The 20425-nt window shown below is 40.6% G+C and overlaps 2 protein-coding genes and 2 pseudogenes across 5 annotated transcripts; 3 read left to right on the top strand and 1 right to left on the bottom strand.

Moving 5' to 3' along the window:
* The first annotated feature begins 184 nt into the window (after nucleotides 1–184).
* On the top strand, nucleotides 185–1174 carry LOC108166739 (ladderlectin pseudogene; annotated as a pseudogene).
* A 1783-nt stretch (nucleotides 1175–2957) lies between these two features.
* Nucleotides 2958–3629, top strand: LOC103472209 (ladderlectin-like; annotated as a pseudogene).
* A 1094-nt stretch (nucleotides 3630–4723) lies between these two features.
* On the top strand, nucleotides 4724–8066 carry LOC103472211 (peptidyl-prolyl cis-trans isomerase FKBP14-like). Its single transcript, XM_008421663.3, has 4 exons — nucleotides 4724–5059; nucleotides 6245–6393; nucleotides 6777–6904; nucleotides 7040–8066. Exons 1-4 carry the CDS (start codon nucleotides 4866–4868, stop codon nucleotides 7196–7198), a joined length of 630 nt encoding a protein of 209 aa, XP_008419885.1. The 5' UTR covers nucleotides 4724–4865; the 3' UTR covers nucleotides 7199–8066.
* Nucleotides 7853–20393, bottom strand: wipf3 (WAS/WASL interacting protein family member 3). 4 transcript variants are annotated; one of them, XM_008421661.3, is made up of 9 exons: nucleotides 19640–20393; nucleotides 19469–19555; nucleotides 16808–16899; nucleotides 15218–15350; nucleotides 12964–13113; nucleotides 12163–12867; nucleotides 10855–10995; nucleotides 9844–9948; nucleotides 7853–9155 (listed from the first exon to the last, which is right to left on the bottom strand). In XM_008421661.3, exons 3-9 carry the CDS (start codon nucleotides 16880–16882, stop codon nucleotides 9115–9117), a joined length of 1350 nt encoding a protein of 449 aa, XP_008419883.1. In that variant the 5' UTR covers nucleotides 16883–16899; nucleotides 19469–19555; nucleotides 19640–20393; the 3' UTR covers nucleotides 7853–9114. The 4 variants fall into 4 exon arrangements, with proteins under 4 accessions (XP_008419883.1, XP_017162806.1, XP_081468528.1 ...); XM_017307317.2 differs by having other exon boundaries at nucleotides 19469–20393; XM_081612402.1 differs by having other exon boundaries at nucleotides 9844–9945; nucleotides 16808–20393.
* Between the last annotated feature and the right edge of the window lie 32 nt (nucleotides 20394–20425).

Below are 20425 nucleotides of genomic sequence, written 5' to 3' on the forward strand. Positions count from 1 at the left end.
GGGCAACGTTCTGGAAAACACAGAACGTTGCCCCTGTAATCTTGGAGTCATGAAAAAAACAAGATAAATCACCTGCAATGCTGTGTGCTTTCAGGACGAGATAAAGTAACAAATGTGACATGACTTCTTTTACTTTAGTGTTTAGAAATGTGAATAACTAGTGAAAGTACAGAGTAAGGAAACAATCACACTGCAGGAGAAAAACTTTCTTTTTAGTTAAAAAGATTAACTGCTTTATGTTGATACAACCCTTGGAGCTTGAAGGGAAATGTAAGGTTAATAATTATCTAATTCTTTTTTCTTTTTTTTACTAAATTAATTTGACCAATGAAACTCACCAATCGAGCAGACGCCTCTTTGTGTAGGATGCTTCAAAACATGATAAAAGGCGAATGACTTCATAACATCCATCAGTGAAGTTCAGGAAGCCATCAACACAAAGCTACATTTTTTGTCTTCTAACTCCAGCATGTTGTTGCTCTTCTTGTTGGGCCTGGCTCTGGTTGCCATGTCTCCCTCGAACGGGAGTGAACTTGTGCTAGAGAGAAACAGTTGTCCAGAGTTCTGGTACAGCTTCAACGGCCGCTGCTACAAGTACATCGCCACAAAAATGACCTGGGCTGATGCGGAGATCCACTGTCAGTCCGTGGACAGCAACCTGGTATCCATTCACAGTCTGGAGGAACACAACTTTGTCAATACCATGATCAAGAGCTTTGATCTTACTCAGGCCTTCACCTGGATTGGACTCACTGATCTCCACAAGGAAGGATTCTGGATGTGGTCAGATGGGTCCAAAATGGATTTTCAATATTGGGACGAAGGACAGCCAGATAATGCAGGAGCAAATGAAAACTGTGGACACACCAACATGTACACACACCATAAGTGGAATGACTATGTGTGCTCACTGACATTTTCTTTCGTCTGTAAAAGGCACATCACTTGTTGGTAGAGGCAGAGAAAATCATCTGAATCTGCTGTCCAATTTAACTTGTGTCTGCAGTCAAGAAATAAATCTGTATAATTAACAAAAAAAAGAAAACTGATGTCCAGAAAACCTCTTTGTGAAGGATTGTTTAATACTATTTGTTACTAAATGTTACTACGCTTTTCTGTGATGTAGTAGTACATCTCAAGTATTAGATCTAATTAAAATCAAAACAAATAAACAAAAAAACAAGATTAATATTTTGGAACTGAAATGTATGGCATTGGATGTATTTTAATAACTTATGTTTTTTTTATTAACTTTTTTTTTCAACCTCTTTGGACACTTTTAAAGCAGCAATTTATGTGTAGTTGACATTTTTGTGAAGAAATATAACTTGTGTGAGGACAATTCAGCAGACGGTCACACAAGATTCATTTGGTCCAAAGACAAAGTCTGAACAAACAGTGTATGTTGTACTGCAAACTTTGTGTGCGGTTTATTGATTTCCCTAAGGTACCCCCATTATATTTCAACAGTCAGAAATTGACAAACTATTAGTGTGAATATTTCCAAACGCACTTCCTTGACTTAAAGTGCCACATATATGGAAAACGTCTTTAATTTAACTGGCCTGAGGTGAATTCATTTGAAAGTTTAAAGCAACTTGGAAGTGTAAAAAAATGAGGTTGGACAAGGACCCAAGCCTAAAATCTGAGAATAACATGTTTAGAAAAACCTGATCACAGTAAAACAAATAATAATAAAACCCACAAATGAAGCCTAAGCGTAAATTCAAACTGTGAGACTCTCTTCAGCCTTCCCGGATCATCAATTACCAGACCTCCGCCTCAGCCAACCAGCACTGGATTGTCCCTCTTCCACAGACAATCACCATGCAAGGGCTCTTTCAAAAGCCCAAACCACCAGGGATCCACCAGCTTCAGCCGTGCTTCGACCCACCTCCTTCCCATCTCCATCCTCATCCTCCCGGACATCTCCCAAGCTTCCTCCAGGCTCCTTCCTCTCCAGGCTCTGCTCCACCACCAGTATCCGGGCCCGGGGGAAGAGAGGCTACCCTGAGCTTCGCCCCGAGCCGATCCAAGCTCGCGGAGATTCTCAACACGCACGTCTTCTGCCGGTGTCCGAGCACCAAAACCTTCGGGCCAATAAAACTGTCTAACTGCTGTTTCTCTCTGTGTGAGTCTTAACAGATTGAATTGATACACAGTCTCATATGAATTTGATCCCTACCGGTAAAGAACGTCACAGACGTGAAACCTTTTAAGACGCAATCAATGCAGTTTGGATCAAACGATATCCGATTCTGGATCTTGTTCTTTGCAGGAAGGACAATTTGACACAGCCAGTGTAGAATGATAACAAGTAGCACTTGCTTGAAAACCATTTAATGGGCTACACTGATAAGTGCTGTATTTTGTGGTCCATTATATAATCATTTTCTAATGGTTAATTGGAAGAGTTTGTGCAATTAGTTGCAAGTTTTGCTTCAATTTTTTAAACGTTTTGACATGATGAGAGCCGTTTGTAAACACTTTTGCTGTACTTATGGTTTCTTTGACCACAAATATTGCTGTTTATGCCTGTGTGTTGACTGACTTGAAAATGTGGAGTTTGAGTCGACAACTGCATAAAAGCAAACAAGAAAAACTGTAAATTATGAATAATAAAGTGCAGCATGCACTGAAAAAAAACCTCTTTCAATCAATTAAACACAATACTCTAAAGCATTAGAGATAGATATTATATTAGAATTACCGTAACTTGAGCAAATTATAGAGTACTTTGTTAAGCTGGTTCAAAGAAAAACATTTGCAGTGAGTTGTGGACAACAAAAAAGTGATGAAACTGATGCTGAACTTTACAGAAAAATAGTAAATATCTGGTTCAGGGTGATTCACCTGCTTTCGAAGTTAATGATTTTCTTTCTCTCTCTTTTTTTTATCCATTTGACCAATAAAACTCACCAATCGAGCAGACGCCTCTCTATGTGGGATGCTTCAAAACATGATAAAAGGCGAATGACTTCATAACATCCATCAGTGAAGTTCAGGAAGCCATCAACACAAAGCTACATTTTTTGTCTTCTAACTCCAGCATGTTGTTGCTCTTCTTGTTGGGCCTGGCTCTGGTTGCCATGTCTCCCTCGAACGGGAGTGAACTTGTGCTGGAGAGAAACAGTTGTCCAGAGTTCTGGTACAGCTTCAATGGCCGCTGCTACAAGTACATCGCCACAAGATGACCTGGGCTGATGCGGAGATCCACTGTCAGTCCGTGGACAGCAACCTGGTGTCCATTCACAGTTTGGAGGAACACAACTTTGTCAATACCATGATCAAGAGCTTTGATCTTACTCAGGCCTTCACCTGGATTGGACTCACTGATCTCCACAAGGAAGGATCCTGGATGTGGTCAGATGGGTCCAAAATGGATTTTCTCCTTTTCGAAGAAGGACAACCAGATAATGCAGACGCAAATGAAAACTGTGGACACACCAACATGTACACACAATATAAGTGGAATGACATTGTGTGCTCTCGTGAATTTTCTTTCGCCTGTAAAAAGCACTGCGCTTGTCTGTAGAGACAGAGAAAATCATCTGAATCTTCTGTCCAATTTCACTTGTGTTTGCAGTCATGAAATAAATCTGTATAATTAATTAAAAAAAGAAAACTGATGTCCAGAAAACCTCTTTGTGAAGGATTGTTTAATACTATTTGTAACTAAATGTTACTACGTTTTTCTGTGATGTAGTAGTACATCTCAAGTATTAGATCTGATTAAAACCAAACCAAGAAAACAAAAAACAAAACAAAAAAACAAGATTAATCTTTTGGAACTGAAATTTGTGGCACTGGATGTGTTTTAATAATTTACTTTATTTTTTTAATTTCCATCCATCCACATTTTCTTACAATTATTTTTTCCATCCTTTCTGACATTTTTAAAGCAGAAATGTATGTGTAGTTGACATTTTTGTGAAGAAATATAACTTGTGTGAGGGAAATTCAGCAGAAGGTTAAACAACATCCATTCAGTCCATGCAGAGACAAAGTCTGAACAAATAGTACATGTTGTACTGTAAACAGTACATGTTGTGCTGTTCCCTTAGGTGACCTCATTGTTTTCAGCAGCCAGAAACATACATTTTAAATTGACAAGCTATTAATGTGAATATTTCCAAACGCACTTTCTTGACTTAAAGTGCCACAAATATGTAAATAGTTTTTAATTTAACTGTCCTGAGGTGAATTCATTTGAAAGTTTAAAGCAACTTCACCTCCTTGCTTCACGATATCTTAACAGAACTACACTGCTCAAAAAAATAAAGGGAACACTTAAACAACACAATATAACTCCAAGTAAATCAAACTTCTGTGAAATCAAACTGTCCACTTAGGAAGCAACACTGATTGACAACGGGGACCCTCGTCGGGTCAATCAGTGTTGCTTCCTAAGTGGACAGTTTGATTTCACAGAAGTTTGATTTACTTGGAGTTATATTGTGTTGTTTAAGTGTTCCCTTTATTTTTTTTGAGCAGTATACTTTAAACAGCAAATTGTACTTTCGTCCATGTGCTCAGATCTATAAAAAGTCACGGATTTTGTTGTTGTTCTTGAGGTAACTATAATATAGCAGAAATAAAACAATAATACTTTTGAATCTACCTAAGGTATGAATGAAGAAGTGTAAATGCAAATAAACTTAGCATTAACGCTTGTCTGCAGATTAGAATCAGATGAAGCCTTGTGGGCGGGGCTTTTGTGGAAAGCAGCCAATCAGAGGAGCGATTCCTGCAGCAGCTTGTACACTTGAAGCGTCACTCACTGCCACGTAGAGGAGAAGCTGCTGCTGCTGCTGCTTCTTTTTCTTGTTTTCTGCTTAAATTTGCCTGAAGTTGGGTGTGTGGGCATGTTCCTGGTCGTGCTGAGTCTCCTCGGCTCCTCCATGCTGGTCTCTGTCAGCGGCGGGAAGCTGCCCGAAGCCGAGGTGGACATAGAAGTTCTGCAAAGGCCCTTCATCTGTCACCGAAGGTCCAAGTACGGAGACATGCTGCTGGTGCATCATGACGGATACTTTGAGAACGGGACCATGTTTTACTCCAGGTACAAAGTGTTTCCGTGGCTGACACGCCTTGTTTATTAAAGAATTTGAAACATAATTCTTTAATAAACAAAGAATTATGTTACGTTTAATCCTGGTGGATTATGCATTGGCCTGTTGTGTAACAGAGAAGTTGTAACACTGATCCTTCTCTTCTGTGGCAGTAAAAAACAAAAAGTTTTCGTCAATCATAAAACGGAAAAAAAAACAGCTTAATTGTTTGTGCTCAAAACTCTCTGTTTGTTGACATCACGTGATTAACATTTCACCAGAACTGATACTTTTGCAGAAGTAGGGGGTTAATATTGTATTAAGGAAAAGATACAGCAAGTCTAATGGACTTTAAAGTTTGGATTAGATGGTGCTTGGCTGACTGAAAGGAGGCTGCTACATTTTACCTTCTCTTACAAGATGAGAAAGATAAATGTGGCTGCTTGGAAGTTTTAACAACTACAATAACAAAAAGGCAGATTTGCTACTTTAGCCACTACTGATTAATCCACCAGGTAATCAGCTTGTCTCATAAATTGCAGAAGGTATAATATGAGGTGCAATAATCATTCAAATTAGAAAGCATCAATTGTTATATATTTTTCTTAAACATGTGCATTAAAATCAATAAGAAAAATGTTTAATCACTGTTACAGCTTTATTAATGAATATATTGTATTATTTTAGCAGCAGGAAGAATAATTGTCTTTCAGCCACCGTATCATGCTATTCATTTTAAAGGTTCAAATTAATTATGGCAGGTATAAGCCTGGCGGGCCAGCAGGCTCTACTTGTGCCCCCACCAGACTAAGCCTTGCTTATTTATTTAAAATTGTTTAAAAATGTCTACATTTTTAAGATTTTGTAGGAAAATTATTTCCTTATGAAGGGCAATAGCAGCATTGCATATCATGCCATACCTGAATATTTCCTAACATGGTTCTGTGTCTTACAAAACTGTGAAACATCAGTGGTTGTAATTAAGCAGACTCAGGGGTCCCCCCATTATAATATAAACCTGGCAGGCTACCAGGCTTTACACCCCACTGCCCTAGCGCATCTACCACCAGGTTTAACAAGTTTAAATGCTGAGAGTGAAGACGTTATTTTTATTTGCTCACAGCTGTCTAACTGTGAATGAAGGCACAGGTGACACCTTTTAAATAGCATTTCTCTCAATATGTTTTTTCCAACAGTCGAAGGCAAAATGAGAAATCAATGTGGTTCACGTTGGGGATCAGGGAAGTACTCAAAGGCTGGGATCTAGGTCTGCAGGACATGTGTTCAGGAGAGAAGAGGAAACTGGTAATACCTCCAGCCCTGGCCTATGGGAAGGAAGGGAAAGGTAGAGAGAGGCCTTGTCCGTCTTCTGTCTTCAATGCATGCTGCTGAACACAGTCAGTCTCTCTATGTGATATTCATGTTTCTTTGTATTACTTCCAGTGGTTTTCTAGGATTTTCATGCTAAGCTGAAACTTTATTGTGGGCCAGTCGTCTGCTTTGACTCAGCATGGAGCATGCAAACAGTCTGTGCTTTCTCTCTGGTAAGCACAAACTACACTAACCAAACCCATCGCCCTGTAGTAGCTAACCATCCGTTTTATAGATGGAAAAACATCCAAAAGCTTGGCTGGATGACTAAAACTACCTAATTACGGTTTTGTTGATGCAATGTTTTGACGGCTCCATTTTTTTAAGCTGACTTGTTGCCATGTTACCTGTGACCAGGTAAGATCCCACCGGAGAGCACACTGACCTTCTTGGTTGAACTGCTTGAAATCAGAAATGGTCCGAGGTCTCACGAGTCCTTTCAGGAGATGGACCTCAATGACGACTGGAGGCTCTCCAAGTACGAGGTGAAAACAAAGATTTATTTTTTATTTTTTTCCGACTGTACAGAGTCGGGAAAAATAGTTTTTGTTTGTTTTATTTAAATTTTTTACTATTTACTTTTTTAAATCTCTATATCTCACTATGTTTGTATGTTTTAGGTGAAAGAATATCTCAGGAAGGAGTTTGAGCGCTACGGCTACCCGCCCAACGACACTTTACATGAGAACATGGCGGCCGATATCTTCGCCAAAGAGGACACGAACAAGGATGGCTTCCTGTCTTCAAGAGAGTTCACCTACAAACATGACGAACTGTAGCCTCACTGCTGTGGCTTGTCGCTTAAACACAAGAGACTCTCAGGTTATCTAAAGCAGCATGCTTGTGTGAAACAGAACTGTAACTCATTGCGTCAGACATTTTAAGCAGACTGTTTTGTTTTGGGTCCTAAGTTTTCAATCAGAGGTAAGACTTTTAAAAACCAAGAATAGCAAAGAAGGTAAATCATTTGGCTTTCCATTCTAACACATAAGATCATTGAAGACAAGCAGTTCTGTTCAGAAGTTTTGATCTACTCAACAGCAGCTAAATGTTCAAAATAAGTATATCACAAAAAACTTCATTGACTCTCAATTATCTCAAAACTTTATATATACGTACACCTCCACTAGTAGTTGGTTTGACTTTTTTTTTTTTTAGGAAGCAACAGAAAAACCATACGGCTCGGGTGGGGCCTTCACCAAGCTCTAAGCTAAGTATTTTACCACTACTCATCTTATGAGAAATTGCTAAATTATTTAAAATATTTCTCTTTTTTACATGGACCTGTCTTTCAAGTACATTTTTTCCATGTACATAGCTGTATGTCCAGAATAATGACTTTCATGCCAATTACACATTGGCATGAAAGATGCAGTATGTAAACTTCTGACCACAACTGCAGGTCAAATGACTCCACTGAATCTTAATTTAAAAAAAATCCTATGGTGCTCATATTTTTCCTACTGTAGAAATGCTTTGTATTTCTTTTTCCTTTTTGACATCTTTCTGAAGCAAATGTTCTGAATCCATTTGGATAGGAAAACATAAACTCTCCAAAAACTGATTATCATCAAAACAAATTTACCTTAAACTCTGGAACATGTTATATTTATTGACTTGACCATTAAAAGAATTTTCTTAAACAGATTTGGTCTTTTTTTTTTCTAGAAAAAGGAACTCAGACACGATATTCAGAATATAGCTGTCAGTCACACACCACCAGCAACTGTTTGTAAATGATGTATCAAATACTGCACAATTAATTTTATTTCCAAATACTCTTGTTCAGCGCTTGTGGTCAGTCTTCCACTGTAGACATACTCAGGAACAGAGTAGATGCGCGTCAATAAAATTGTTTGTGCCAACTTTGGTGAATTTGCTGATACTTTCACATTTGACCAGCAGATGGCACTGTCCTCCCAGTTGTTAAACTTTGCACTAGCTGCTACTGGAACGAAGAAAATAGCTGAACTCGCGTATTATTTGCTCATAAAATCTGAATTTATCCATCCTCGTCGCATGTCAGTCTTATCAATTTTTCTAAAAAGTCACATTAACACAAAGGAGCACCACTATACTGTATAAACAGACTACCAAGCAAACAGGTAAGACTGAGTAATCATAAAGGATGTACATGGAACCTTGTTTTTTACTCCAAAATTCAGCATATCCACTAAAATGTGTGTGTTGAGAAATGACAAGAAAATGTAATTTACAAAATTCTACTTAAAGTTCAACTTAAATGCAACTCTTGGACAAAGACAAGTTTGTATGTCTAAAGTTGCGGCTGTAAATGTAGTAAACAATACAGAGTTGAGGTATCACAAGATGTCAAAAATCTTCCTTTTCAGGTCCTTCCATTAGTAAGTAAATCGATTAAAATGAAAAAAAAAAACAATGGGGAAAAAAAAAAAAGAAAGTGATGGAAGACTGTGTCCCACGACTTGGTGTGTAGAGTCTGTCTGTCGAGCCCTCCTCCTCACACACATTGAAAACATTCCGAGCTGAAGAAGGTCAGAGGTCGCACAGTCAGAATAAGGCTGGACCCTGTTTGACACTCACACTCACGCAGAACACTTAAACACACCAAGGATAAATGAGTCTCTGTGTCTATTTTGTGAGTGTCTGGAGCCGTCAAGCGGCCGACCGAGGAGCAGTGTTCTTTGAGTGAGGAGGAAGTTGGCGGATCAGTGACTCATCTGAGGTGTGTCCTGATCCCAGGTGGCTTTGGGTTCACTGAAAGACAAAGTAACAAATGAGACCGCTGTGCCAGGAGACAGTGTAAGCATAATTTAGTGTCTTGCAAAAGTGTCGTACGCCTTGAACCTTCTCACACTTTCTTGAGTTTCAACCACAGGGTTTATTGTACTTCATGTGCTAGACTTGCACAAAGTGGCACATAAATGTGAAGGAAGTATAAGGACACATGGTTTCACATTTCTTTATAGGTATAAAAACATGTGGCGTGAATGTATTTGCCTTCAGCCCTGCATCTACTTTCACATGTTTGCTTCGTAGCCTATATGGCTTATATTTATGTTATTGTTACCCGTTTTTCAAGATAGGGTGATTGTAAGTTTGCAATCTTTTTGGGTGGGTTGAACAGTGTTTTATGATATGCTTTAAAGCTTCGGATAGGGTTTTATAATCTAACTGCGCTAAACTTCTCCACAATGTCTGGTTTGTTCCTTGACTTTTAAGATGCTGTTTGTTTGCAAATGTTCACTTACAAACGTCCGAGAACTACACAGAGAGGCTACAATTATATGTAGCTGTGCTACATTTTCATTCAACTCCACAATTATACACTGCTTGACATATGGGTGTCCCATGAAATCCCCCTAAAATAACTTTAGGGTTTGTGGTTGCACAATGACAAAATGTGGAAAAGGGGCAAGGTCCTGCATGTGTCCAGAGTGACTACCTCTGTTTTCTTTGCTTGGGTAAACGCGAGGGAAGGGCTTGAATTCATCGGGCGGCGGGAGGTCTTCTACAGGGTGGAACTGGAACTTGGATTCAAAGTCGTCTGCTGGACAGAAAAGATGCAGTTAGCTCGTTTTCCATCAGATCTGAGTTCTCATCAACACAAAAATTGATGAGAACAAAAATTCATGTTAGCCAATATTACAAAATAACAGATAAAATCAATACCGATTGTATTGGTATTGATACAATTGTATCGATACCATCTTTCTATTTAGATAATGGGATCTTCTAAATAGAAGATATTCATGTTTAGCTTTATCTACTTATTTCTTGTATGTGTTTCACCTTATAGCTTTCTTTAAGCCTTCTTTTATGGAGGCCCATAGGTGCCACCAATCAATAAGCAATTAAATAATTGAATTACTAAAGGGGTGAGAAATGATTGGGAAAAATATTTTATTAAATGTACTAATTGTTAGGTTACAAAAGTACATAAATAAATATTAAAAACAACAAATACAAATGCACAATTACATAATAATTATGATGTATGATTATTTTTAATTCAAAATTCAATTATTTTATTATGTTTTTACTAAATTATTGACTTATGCATAAAAGTTGCCACACAATTTCTTGACATATATAAATAATTATTCAATGATGCAATGATTTATTTATTCATTAGCAAAACTGAGGCACGTTTGAACCTCCATGTTTGTAAGATTCTAAAACAATGTTATTAATATTTAAATATTTAAAGTCAACCTCTAGAATGCAAAACTTCACATGCTTAAACAATACCTCCCAGGCTATTGTTTAAGTTATTGTTAAGCAAAAACAAAGGAAAGATATAAAGGTTTCAGAAAACACAAGCACTTTGTGTTTTCTGATGAATGTATCAGGAAACACAGTGCATCAAACCCTACAATTTAAATGTGGCACACTCTCTTTTTACCACTATTGTACATTCTCTATCTTTATATGCAATGAGATAGTGAAACTTTACCCAGACTGTGGAGGTGTCCATTCCTAAGGCTAAAAGGATGGGGAGGGGGAGGCGGCGGAGGGAGAAGAATGCGGGTGGACAACTCTGTGGTGGGGGATCGTGCCGGAGGAGCCGGAGGAGGAGCCAGCAGCCGACCCACACCTGTCAGAGACGCGAGGGGATCAGCAGTTTGATCCGACCACATGCAAAGTCACCACGATTTGATCTAATGCCAGCTAACACACACAGAATATTTAATGATTCTTATTTGTAACTTAGGGAAAAAGCATCTATTCATGTATACTCCCAAAGCACACACAGAGTGTTGGGTTTAATGGCAAGGTGCGACTAGCGCCACAGAATCCAACCTGGACTCTGCAGGAAAGTCCACAAAGAGATGTTTCTGTTCACTCACACATGCAGAAAATCAGCAGAGGAGTCGATTTGAGCTCGTTTTAAGTCAAACAATTTCATAATGACTGTATTTGTCACTGCATCGTTTCACTGTCTCATGATTTAACTTCTGGCCCTATATGAGGGTTAAAAAAAATTATGTTATTTTAGGAAGGTGACAGTTTTCCAAGTGTCTCAGCAACTCTGTGGTTGTCCTTCACCACATGTATCAAACTCGAGGCCCGGGAGTCAAATAAGGTCCACCATAATTTTTAATGTGGGCCTCTAGACTCTATAGAGCCACATAAATAAAACTTTCGAGATACAACTTGTGTGCTTACATATTATTTTATCAATATAGTATCAATATATAGTTTTATCTGTATACTGCCAAATTACATAGAAAGCTTTTCAATATTATTTAATCTCAAGAAATATTCATTGAATGCAAAGAAATATATTAATATTCTAACAATTTGTTGACAATCATCAATCATCTGCTATAGCTGACAACCAGCTCTTTAAGGACATTCATGATCTTGATATGAACCTAAATGAAAATGAGCTTGATGCCCCTGTCTTACACCATTTTGTCTCTGGACAATTATATTCTGAAATCTTAATATTCTTTTGGGCTGACAATAAATGCCACAAAGTCGCATGTAAAGTTACATCTTGGCTTCTCCCTTGTTCAATACAAGATAGCTTAGAAGTTAGCTAATAATTTAACTACCTTTCACTTTTAGTTTTTTTTTTTTTCTAAAACATGACTCAGACTGCACTGGAAGCTTTTCCAGCTTTGCGAAATCACTGTGTGCGGTTTTAACCTTCGAGCTATTTATAACAACCTGCATGATGCAGAAAGCTGTGGACTATAAAAGGTGGATATAAAAAAGCCTCCCTGCTGACATCAAAGACACATTAGGCACCACCTACCTAAACTTCTGGGCACAGCCGGCGGGCGCCGAGTGGGAACGTTGCAGGGGTATGACGGTGGCAGCGAGCGCATGGCTGGCGAGGGCACCGGGGCCACTTTGGGTGGCGGTGGTGGAAGGGTGGTTGGGCAGCTTGGGGTGAAGGACGTCGGTAAAGGCGGAGGAGGAGGTGGCGGAGGAGGTCCCAGGGGGCTATCACGCAGAATGGGGAACCTGGACGGTTCAGAGAACGGAGGTGGAGAGTAGAAGAAGTAACCTGACGAGCGGTCTGGGATGGATGTAGGAGGCGGGTGTGTGAGTGGGGGAGGTGGAGGAGGAGGCGTCGATGGCTGGGGCAAGGACGTGTGGTGAGAATGTTGAACAGGTAGCCATGTCGGCCTGGTGACCTGGGAGGGTGGGGGAGGAGGCGGGCAGGAGGGAAGGGAAGGGGGCTTGTTGGCTGGTCGCTCGGCTTGATGCGGCGGAGGAGGGGGAGGCACAGAGGGAGGGACAGGTGGAGGAGTCGCGGGTGAGGACGCTGGGAAAGGTGGCGGGTGCTTGCTGCCGTGAGAGGGGGAGGGTGGAGCAGAGGCGGAGGAAGTGAGAAGACGCTGGAAGGAGTTTTGGATCTCTGCCGTCTTGGGAGACTCTGGAAGGCTGCTGGAGTCCGCTGATGTAGGAGCGTTCCACTGAGGCCTCAAGGAGGCAGACGAGCTCGACCGAGACACTTCACAGGATACAGACAAACAGGAACCATAGTTAGGGTAATACAGTAAACAAAGAATTAAATGAGCTTGTTGAGGACAGGGGTAGTTGAACTCACCTGGGGTCTTGTTTGGTAAGTCTCTATGACCAGTAGGCCTGAGAGTGGGAAACCCTGCAGCAAACAATCCACCTAGAGAGGGTCCTGTGGGACCAATCCCGGCTGATTGGTTTTGAGAAGAGCCAGCATCTCCTGTGTTAGTCTTGGACTCTGAAAAAACACATTAAATACATTTGATTAGTAACAATAGCCCAGTAGCTCAGTTGGTAGAGCTGTTGCCTTGCAACAAGAAGGTTCTGGGTTCGATTCCCGGCCCGGTCTTTCTGCATGGAGTTTGCATGTTCTCCCTGTGCATACGTGGGTTTTCTCTGGGTACTCCGGTTTCCTCCCACAGTCCAAAAAACATGACTGTCAGGTTAATTGGCCGCTCCAAATTGCCCCTAGGTGTGAGTGTGTCTGTGCATGGTTGTGTGTCCTGTGTGTTGCCCTGGACAGACTGGCGACCTGTCCAGGGTCCAGGGTGATCCCGCCTGGACGTTAGCTGGAGATAGGCACCAGCAACCCTCCTGACCCCACTAAGGGACAAGGGTGTAAAGAAAATGGATGGATGGATAGTAACAATGTCTCAATGGTGGTCATCAAATTGAATCAAAATAATAGAAGAATGAGGTTAAAATGATGAAACTGAGGCCCCGTTTACACGACAACGATTTCGGGGGAAAACGGAAGAGTTTTGTTGCGTTTGTAGTGTGCATTTACACGAAACCACCGAATGTTTTCTCTAACAACGGCACAGATTGAAAACGGGTTCCAGACCAGCTCATGCATAGTATGACGCAAAACATAGCTGCTTCCTACAATCCACAGAAGAAGAAGAAACTACTCACAATGCTGGTGTTACTGTTTCCCCATCAGATACGGTTCCCTCAGCATCTCTTCACCGCTCCGCACCGCCCAGGTGGCAAAATACAGGCTGCTTGTTCAGCGCTCTTATGTAGAGAACTACGGACCAGGACCAGCCCGGCTCCAGACGAGTTTAACAGGAGGGGCACCGACTTATTTTGGGGGTCAAAATGAATCTACGTAGCTGAACATAGACAACAACACCAGCAGCCTACAGGCTACTTGTTAACAAGCTTAACGTGCTGTGTTGATATTAGCTAGTCATCTTTTAGCTAACATCACCTGCATCCAACAGCTTTACTCAACTCAGTCGGTTAGTTCGGGGGAAAAACTGTGCCAAGTTATTTACGTTTTGCTGGTTTGCTGCCATGATTCTAACACACACCTGCGCAGCAGCAGCAGCATCAGGTCTCCTTCGCTGCCTCACAGGTGTAAACCCAGTGCTAGCGTCTCAGCGTTCATGTTGCGTTTGAAGGCGGCTCGGAAAAACAGGTTACGACTTGTTAGCGACGGATAAAACTGTTTTAACTGCTGAAAAAGGTAACAGAGGACACGGATATGGGACGTGCGGGAACTCCTATTTTATCAAATTGATATAGGAATAACAGACTGTTGGCCATTCCAAGGTAAAAACAATAAACAGCTTCCAGTCCTGGCCGCTACAGACACCGTGAAAGCTCAAACAAGGTTTTTCGGCAAAGTTATCCCACTTTTTCCAACTGCATGCGCCCTAATCAGACGCACACAATGCGTGTTCTCTCACGGAAATCCACATGCCTTCAAGTACAACTGTTTTTTAAACACATGCGCACTTTCAAAGTTTCAAAGAACCTAGCTCCAACTAGGCGCAGCGAGAGCATTACACGTTTTCGATGTGCACCGTTACTGTGTAAACACAGATCGTAATCAGAACGTTATCGTGTAAACGATCCAACAAAAACGGAACAAAAGTGCCGTTTTTGTTGGATCGTTGTCGTGTAAACGCCCCCTGATACTTCAGGTTAGTTCAGTGAATTAATATCCATCTACTTACATTCTTTCGGGTGGATTGAACCGCTAACTGTTTGGCTGTCACTTCATATAAATTATTATAAGATTTCACTCTTATCTTTAAGAAAAGAAGATCAGAAGCGGGGAGATTATAAATCACATTGTCTGTGTTTTATTAACCTCCACAGGGATTCCTCCCTGAAGGGTAACAGGGTCCAATTTGTGTGCATGTGGTCAAATATAGATCACAGACACACAACATTGACACCCCACACCTCAGCTCCTCCTTTGACCTACATAATCTTCTCCCACACTCTCATCTTTCATGCCCTTCTCGCTAGAAGACATCACACCAGGGCGTTTTAAAATAGACTTTTTATCAAATCTCCACATGATTAGACGATACGGTTCTGGGACATACTATCAACTGCAGGAGCACTCCGGTCGTTGACCTGTGTGACTTTCCTGAGTTTGGCGCCTTTCTGGATGTCGGCCAACAGAGCATTTCTCCCTCCTCCTCCGCCAGACTGGAGCTGAGGAGGCTCCAAAGGGCACTACGTTACAACAGGGGGGAAAGAACAAGTATCAGTCATGTCTATTACGTTATTGTAATTTATGTCACAAACGAGAGGAAAAAAAAGTTCCTCACAATGTTTATACCGCTTGATATGCTTTTTTTTTTTTTGTTTTTACATTTTTGTACCACAAACATCAATTATTTCTCAATGTGATAAAAACTTACAGTAGTGCATAATAAAAAAAAATTAAGCACTTTATTTTATTCGGTAGACTTCAATCTGTAGAATCACTTTTTAGTGACATCTGCAAGTCTTTTGGTGTGTGCCTCTGCCAGCTTCACACACATGGAGACTGACATTGTTGCCAGGATTTTTGCAAAAATACTTTCGGCTCAGTAAGACCGAATAGAGAGAGCCTGTGATATTTCAAGTCTTGCTACCATAAATTCTCACTCAGAGTCAGATTTGGACTTTGACTGGGTGATTCCGATATATAGTTACAGAATCTCTGACCCCTTAGTTCTCCATAGAACAGCTGCATTTATACCGATACTCGTATAGAGCAAAGGGAAGGTGAATTAAAATGCATGCCACACTTTTCAGAGTTCCACTTCATAACCATGTACTACTTTATAACATTTAATCTACCCCAAGCTGCATTAATTATTCTGGTTGTGATGTACCAACATTTTGAAAGAGATAAAATAGGTATCGATACTTATTCATAGTACTGTAAATCTAAATGATTTCTTATTCAAATTTTTTTGTTTGCTTTACGGCTATATTCCAGTCCATATAATCATTTGTTATGCTAATATATAAAAGTACACTGCAAAAACACAAAATCCTACCAAGTATTTTCAGTCTCTAGTGCATACTATCTTAGTACTCCTTAAATACGATAAAACTAACTTACAAGTTACCTTTCAGTAAAAAAATATGAGCTTGATTTAAGTCAATAATTACTTAATATCAATGAAAAAATTCTAGTTATATGAAATAATCTGAAAGCAGAATAATACATTTTTACAATAATATAACATAGTAATATTAGTACCAAAAATTACTTGTAAATTACTTGTAGCTATAAGATTTTGTGTTTTTGCAGTGTGTCAAATTATCTTCCTGTAAACTGCTAATTAAATTGACACTAGCACACAGGAATCAGAAGAAATAAAAAACAAAATGAACTGAGGGAATATTTTTTTATGATACATTTCCACACGACTTGTCTTCCCCCTACGCAGAGAAGCAGAAAAACTTGAGATCACTGAGCTGTTTCTTCAGTTTGCTCCATGCATTAGCTCATTTTAAACAAGGACGCTGTGGAAACACAACACCTTTCTGCCGGCCAGAGTCGCCTCTTTGTCCAGTTGTCTGCATGCTTGCGTGCGTTGCTCAATCAATAATGCAAAAGCCGCCTCCAGGTGTCGGTTATACTCAGGTGAGTGTTTACAAATGGATGAGGAAGATCTAGAGGTAGACAGGCTCACCTGCGGCAGGGCGGCGGAGGGGGGAGGCGGCGGCGGGGGGCCGGGTGGAGGCGGCGGGGGACCTGGTGGCGGCATACCGAAGATTCAGATACCTGCACAAGAGAAATGCACGCTTTATCAACACAACTATTTTCTTCCAGCGTGGCTACCGGTGATGTTTAGATCCCGTTTTGTCACCCATGGACTGCCACTGTGTGGAAGGGGGCTTCATCTGATAACCTCCTGGCCTTTCTTCCTGAACAGGAAAGGCCGTGCTGCACAAAACAGGAAACAGAAAGCACTCCATCCTCTCCGCAGAAACCTGACACAACTCTCCGCCTCCCAACTAACTCTTCTTCCCACAATGCTGGGCTTGAGACGGGAACAATGGGGAGCGTTGTGTGAAAAATACTAGACCCCTAGCCGCTAGTCAATGTGTGACGAAAGGCTCTCGGTGCAGCTACATGGATGGAAAACACATCGAGGAAAGACCAGAGGAAGAGGACCTGAACTGTTCAAACATATTGTTCTTTTTTTTTTTCCTGAATATACTCAGGATGTCTTCTAAGATTCAGGATGGTGTCAGCAGGTTCCAACCAATGTTAGTCCTGTAAAAGCCTCTACAGCCGCTCAGTGACAAACACTGAAAGCATCCTGATGTTTTTGCACACTCATCCCCTCTGTGGAATTTGCTCCTACTCCTCCATAGCAATTTAATAAACACTGAACAGGACCTGTATTGTTGCTAAAAACGAAGCTCCCTTGTCCCCCTGTGTTTATCTGTGCCCAGTTCGTGCTTCGGGAGTTTGCAACCTGGCAGACTGTCCGCCGTTGCTATTCCTGTCTTTATAACGGTCTCAAGGATCTACTGTGACGCTGCCTGTTTAGATTTATTAGAGGGCCAAAAGCCGGACACCCGGGTCTGCCAAGCTCTGGCTGAGCAGGTGCCGCAGAGAGCGCACGTACACCGTCTCCACCAGCCTTTGTTACCTTTCCCCCCGAAGGTTGTTTGGCCTCCTCGAGGCAAAAAGGAGCTCATGTGACTCCAGACAAGTAACTGGAACTGCTTGCAGATTCAACCGGAATAAGGAGCATTTTGATGACACGCACAACACGTTGTCTTTACAAGAAGTTTCTTTCCGCTGCGCTCTAATCGGTAATGGAAACATTTGCACAACATTTGCACAAACATTCTTCGAAGCTGTGAAACAGTGAGAGGGGAAGATAAGTTGCTCCTTTTTGACATTTTAAGTGGGAAGACAGTGAAAAAAGGAAAGAAAAAGTGAAACCCACAGCCATCTGAATAGCTAAAAGTTATATTTAATATCATTTCATACTCAGTTTTGAAAAACAAAGGTGTTCCGGCAAATAGTAACAAATATTCATGTCATTGCAGCAGATAGCAAACGCTAGATTTCAACAAGACAAACAACCAGGGTCAGTGTTGGCCAGAATGCCATTCATATCTTTCTGCGACTTATAGCCTCTGATATATGTTTGATTTAGTTTCTTTTGGGTCAAACCGTTTTAATTTTTTGTGACACCACCTAGTGCCTAATTCTGATATGGAAGACACGAGTTACACGACTTTTGATTTGTTCATCAAATAAAAACCTGAAAAGGTGTGCCATGCATTTGTATCCAAGTCTCTTTACTCTAAGACCCCTAAATAAAAGAAAGTTCAACCAATGGCCTTTAGGATTCACCGAAGTCCAGTAAATGTTAAAGAACAAACAGTTTCATAAGGACAGAAGAGCAGCTTGTGTCAAGCTGTAAAAATCTCAACATGCCCAGAGGTGGACGTCTACCTAAACTGACAAGCAAGGCAAGGAGAATATGAATCAGAGAAGTAGCCAAGATGCCAGTAGTAACTCGGCAGCAGCTGCAAAAATACACAATTTAAACTAGTTGTCTCTCAATCCACAAAAATGGCCTTTATGGAGGAGTGGCAACAAAAAGTTAAAGTTAAAGGAACAGTTTGCTATCAGCCATGTAGGAAAATCTGCAAACATCTGGGAAAAGTGCTAGTAGTTACATGAGACTAAAATTCAACAAAAGGCTAAACACTATGCTTGGCAGAATACGAAAACTGCTCATCACTTTCTCACTACAAAACATGGTTGTGGCAGCATCATGCTGCGGACAGGTCCACCTCCCAGCACGACAACAATCTTAAACATGTACACAGACAACAATGGGATGGGAAAAATAAAAGCTATGGCTAGAATGTCAGACCTAATCAGACATATCTGAGATTGAGATATTTTGCAAAGCAGAACATCCATAAATTTCAGTCTGTAAGTGTGAAGTTGAGCTCGAGACATTTCCATAAGCATCTTTGCTGCAGAAACTGCAGAGAAATCAGGAGGTTGAGTGCAAATACAATCCATTCTTCTTTTTAAAAAAAATTAAATCAAGTGTCGTTTTCATTTTACTTCACATCATCTCACTAATTTATGTTGTTCTATAAATACCCTGGTCTGAAATTGCACTAAGACTCGTGGCTGTGTGGCAAAATGTTGTGGACAATGAAAAAGGAGTGAATACTTTGCGAGGGACTGTAATTGTTACTTCACCTGGTGAGAAATAGGTTAATGGATTTGCAGATATGAATAATAATAAAAGAAAATCACCTACTTCTTGCACAAAACTGTGTATTTTTTTTTTAAAAAAAGACTTTACCTTGTAAAAATGACTCCTGCAGAGACAGCTTTGGTGCCAGAAAGATCAACACGGTTGAGTCCTCATGTTGCGCTCTTCATAACGGGACTGTGACAAAGTTATTTTTAGTCAACACAGGCCAATAAGACGCCACTGATCAATCTTACAATCCCATTTAGGTCCTATAAGCACCTGTAAACTCCTCTCCTTTTGCAGAAACTCTTAAAAGAAACTTTTCTTTTTCTCTCATATCTACGGCCATCAGCTTGTGGAGCGCTGGTCCAGCTCAGCAGCAGCAGCAGTTGCGGTTTATTTTCCCAAACGCGCTCTGCAGGAGCCTCACAGTGCCAAGCCACACCTTAACGCCACATAACAAACAAGCGACCAATGGTGAGGGAGAACGGTTCATAGCTTTAAATAACACATGGAAGGTAATTTAATCGATTTGAGGTCTTGTGTAGTCAGTGGAGATTACATTAATGTATACATTTTTAGAAATTTTCAAATAGTTTTAAGCTATTCCCATCCTCTCTTCCCCCGCGCGCACAACTGTGAGGTTGACACTTAAGCGCACAAGCTCGCCCTCTTGTGTTGATAAGACGCCATTGCACCTCTCAGTCACAACATTCATCTCCAAGGAATCCAGCTCTCGTTTAACCTGTTGCACCTTAATTACTGTGAGATAGACTAAAAATATTGCTAATGGGATTGCAAAAAAGTGATCCTTCATAAGTGTTGACACACACCTTAATGTTTAGCAGCTGCAGAGGAATGCAGCAGCACAGGTGAGGTCCTCCCTGAAGCATATAGGTTTGGCGTATGCTGCAGGGCCTGTGTGTGAACACTTTGTAAAACCTTGTTGCTTTTATAGGATTAAGTCGTACGACAACAATGGCTGATGAAAGGGCATTGTTTAGTTCTGAAAATTAGTTTTCCTTTCCGTAAAGCACAGTGACAAAATCAACAAAGAAAGCAAAA

The sequence above is a fragment of the Poecilia reticulata genome, chromosome 11 (assembly GCF_904066995.2).
Source record: "Poecilia reticulata chromosome 11, P_reticulata-male-v2, whole genome shotgun sequence".
In the NCBI taxonomy this organism is placed as follows: Eukaryota; Metazoa; Chordata; class Actinopteri; order Cyprinodontiformes; family Poeciliidae; genus Poecilia; species Poecilia reticulata.

Bases quoted from the DNA above. Each gene is read 5' to 3' on its own strand.
- LOC103472211 (XM_008421663.3), top strand. From the start codon at position 4,866: ATGTTCCTGGTCGTGCTGAGTCTCCTCGGCTCCTCCATGCTGGTCTCT. The intron at 5,060-6,244 runs GTACAAAGTGTT...TTTTTCCAACAG, and splicing joins GGGACCATGTTTTACTCCAG to TCGAAGGCAAAATGAGAAAT. The intron at 6,394-6,776 runs GTAGAGAGAGGC...ACCTGTGACCAG, and splicing joins CTATGGGAAGGAAGGGAAAG to GTAAGATCCCACCGGAGAGC.
- wipf3 (XM_008421661.3), bottom strand. From the start codon at position 16,882: ATGCCGCCACCAGGTCCCCCGCCGCCTCCACCCGGCCCCCCGCCGCCG. The intron at 12,868-12,963 runs GTGAGTTCAACT...TATCCTGTGAAG, and splicing joins CTTACCAAACAAGACCCCAG to TGTCTCGGTCGAGCTCGTCT. The intron at 10,996-12,162 runs GTAGGTGGTGCC...CGTCTCTGACAG, and splicing joins GGCTGTGCCCAGAAGTTTAG to GTGTGGGTCGGCTGCTGGCT.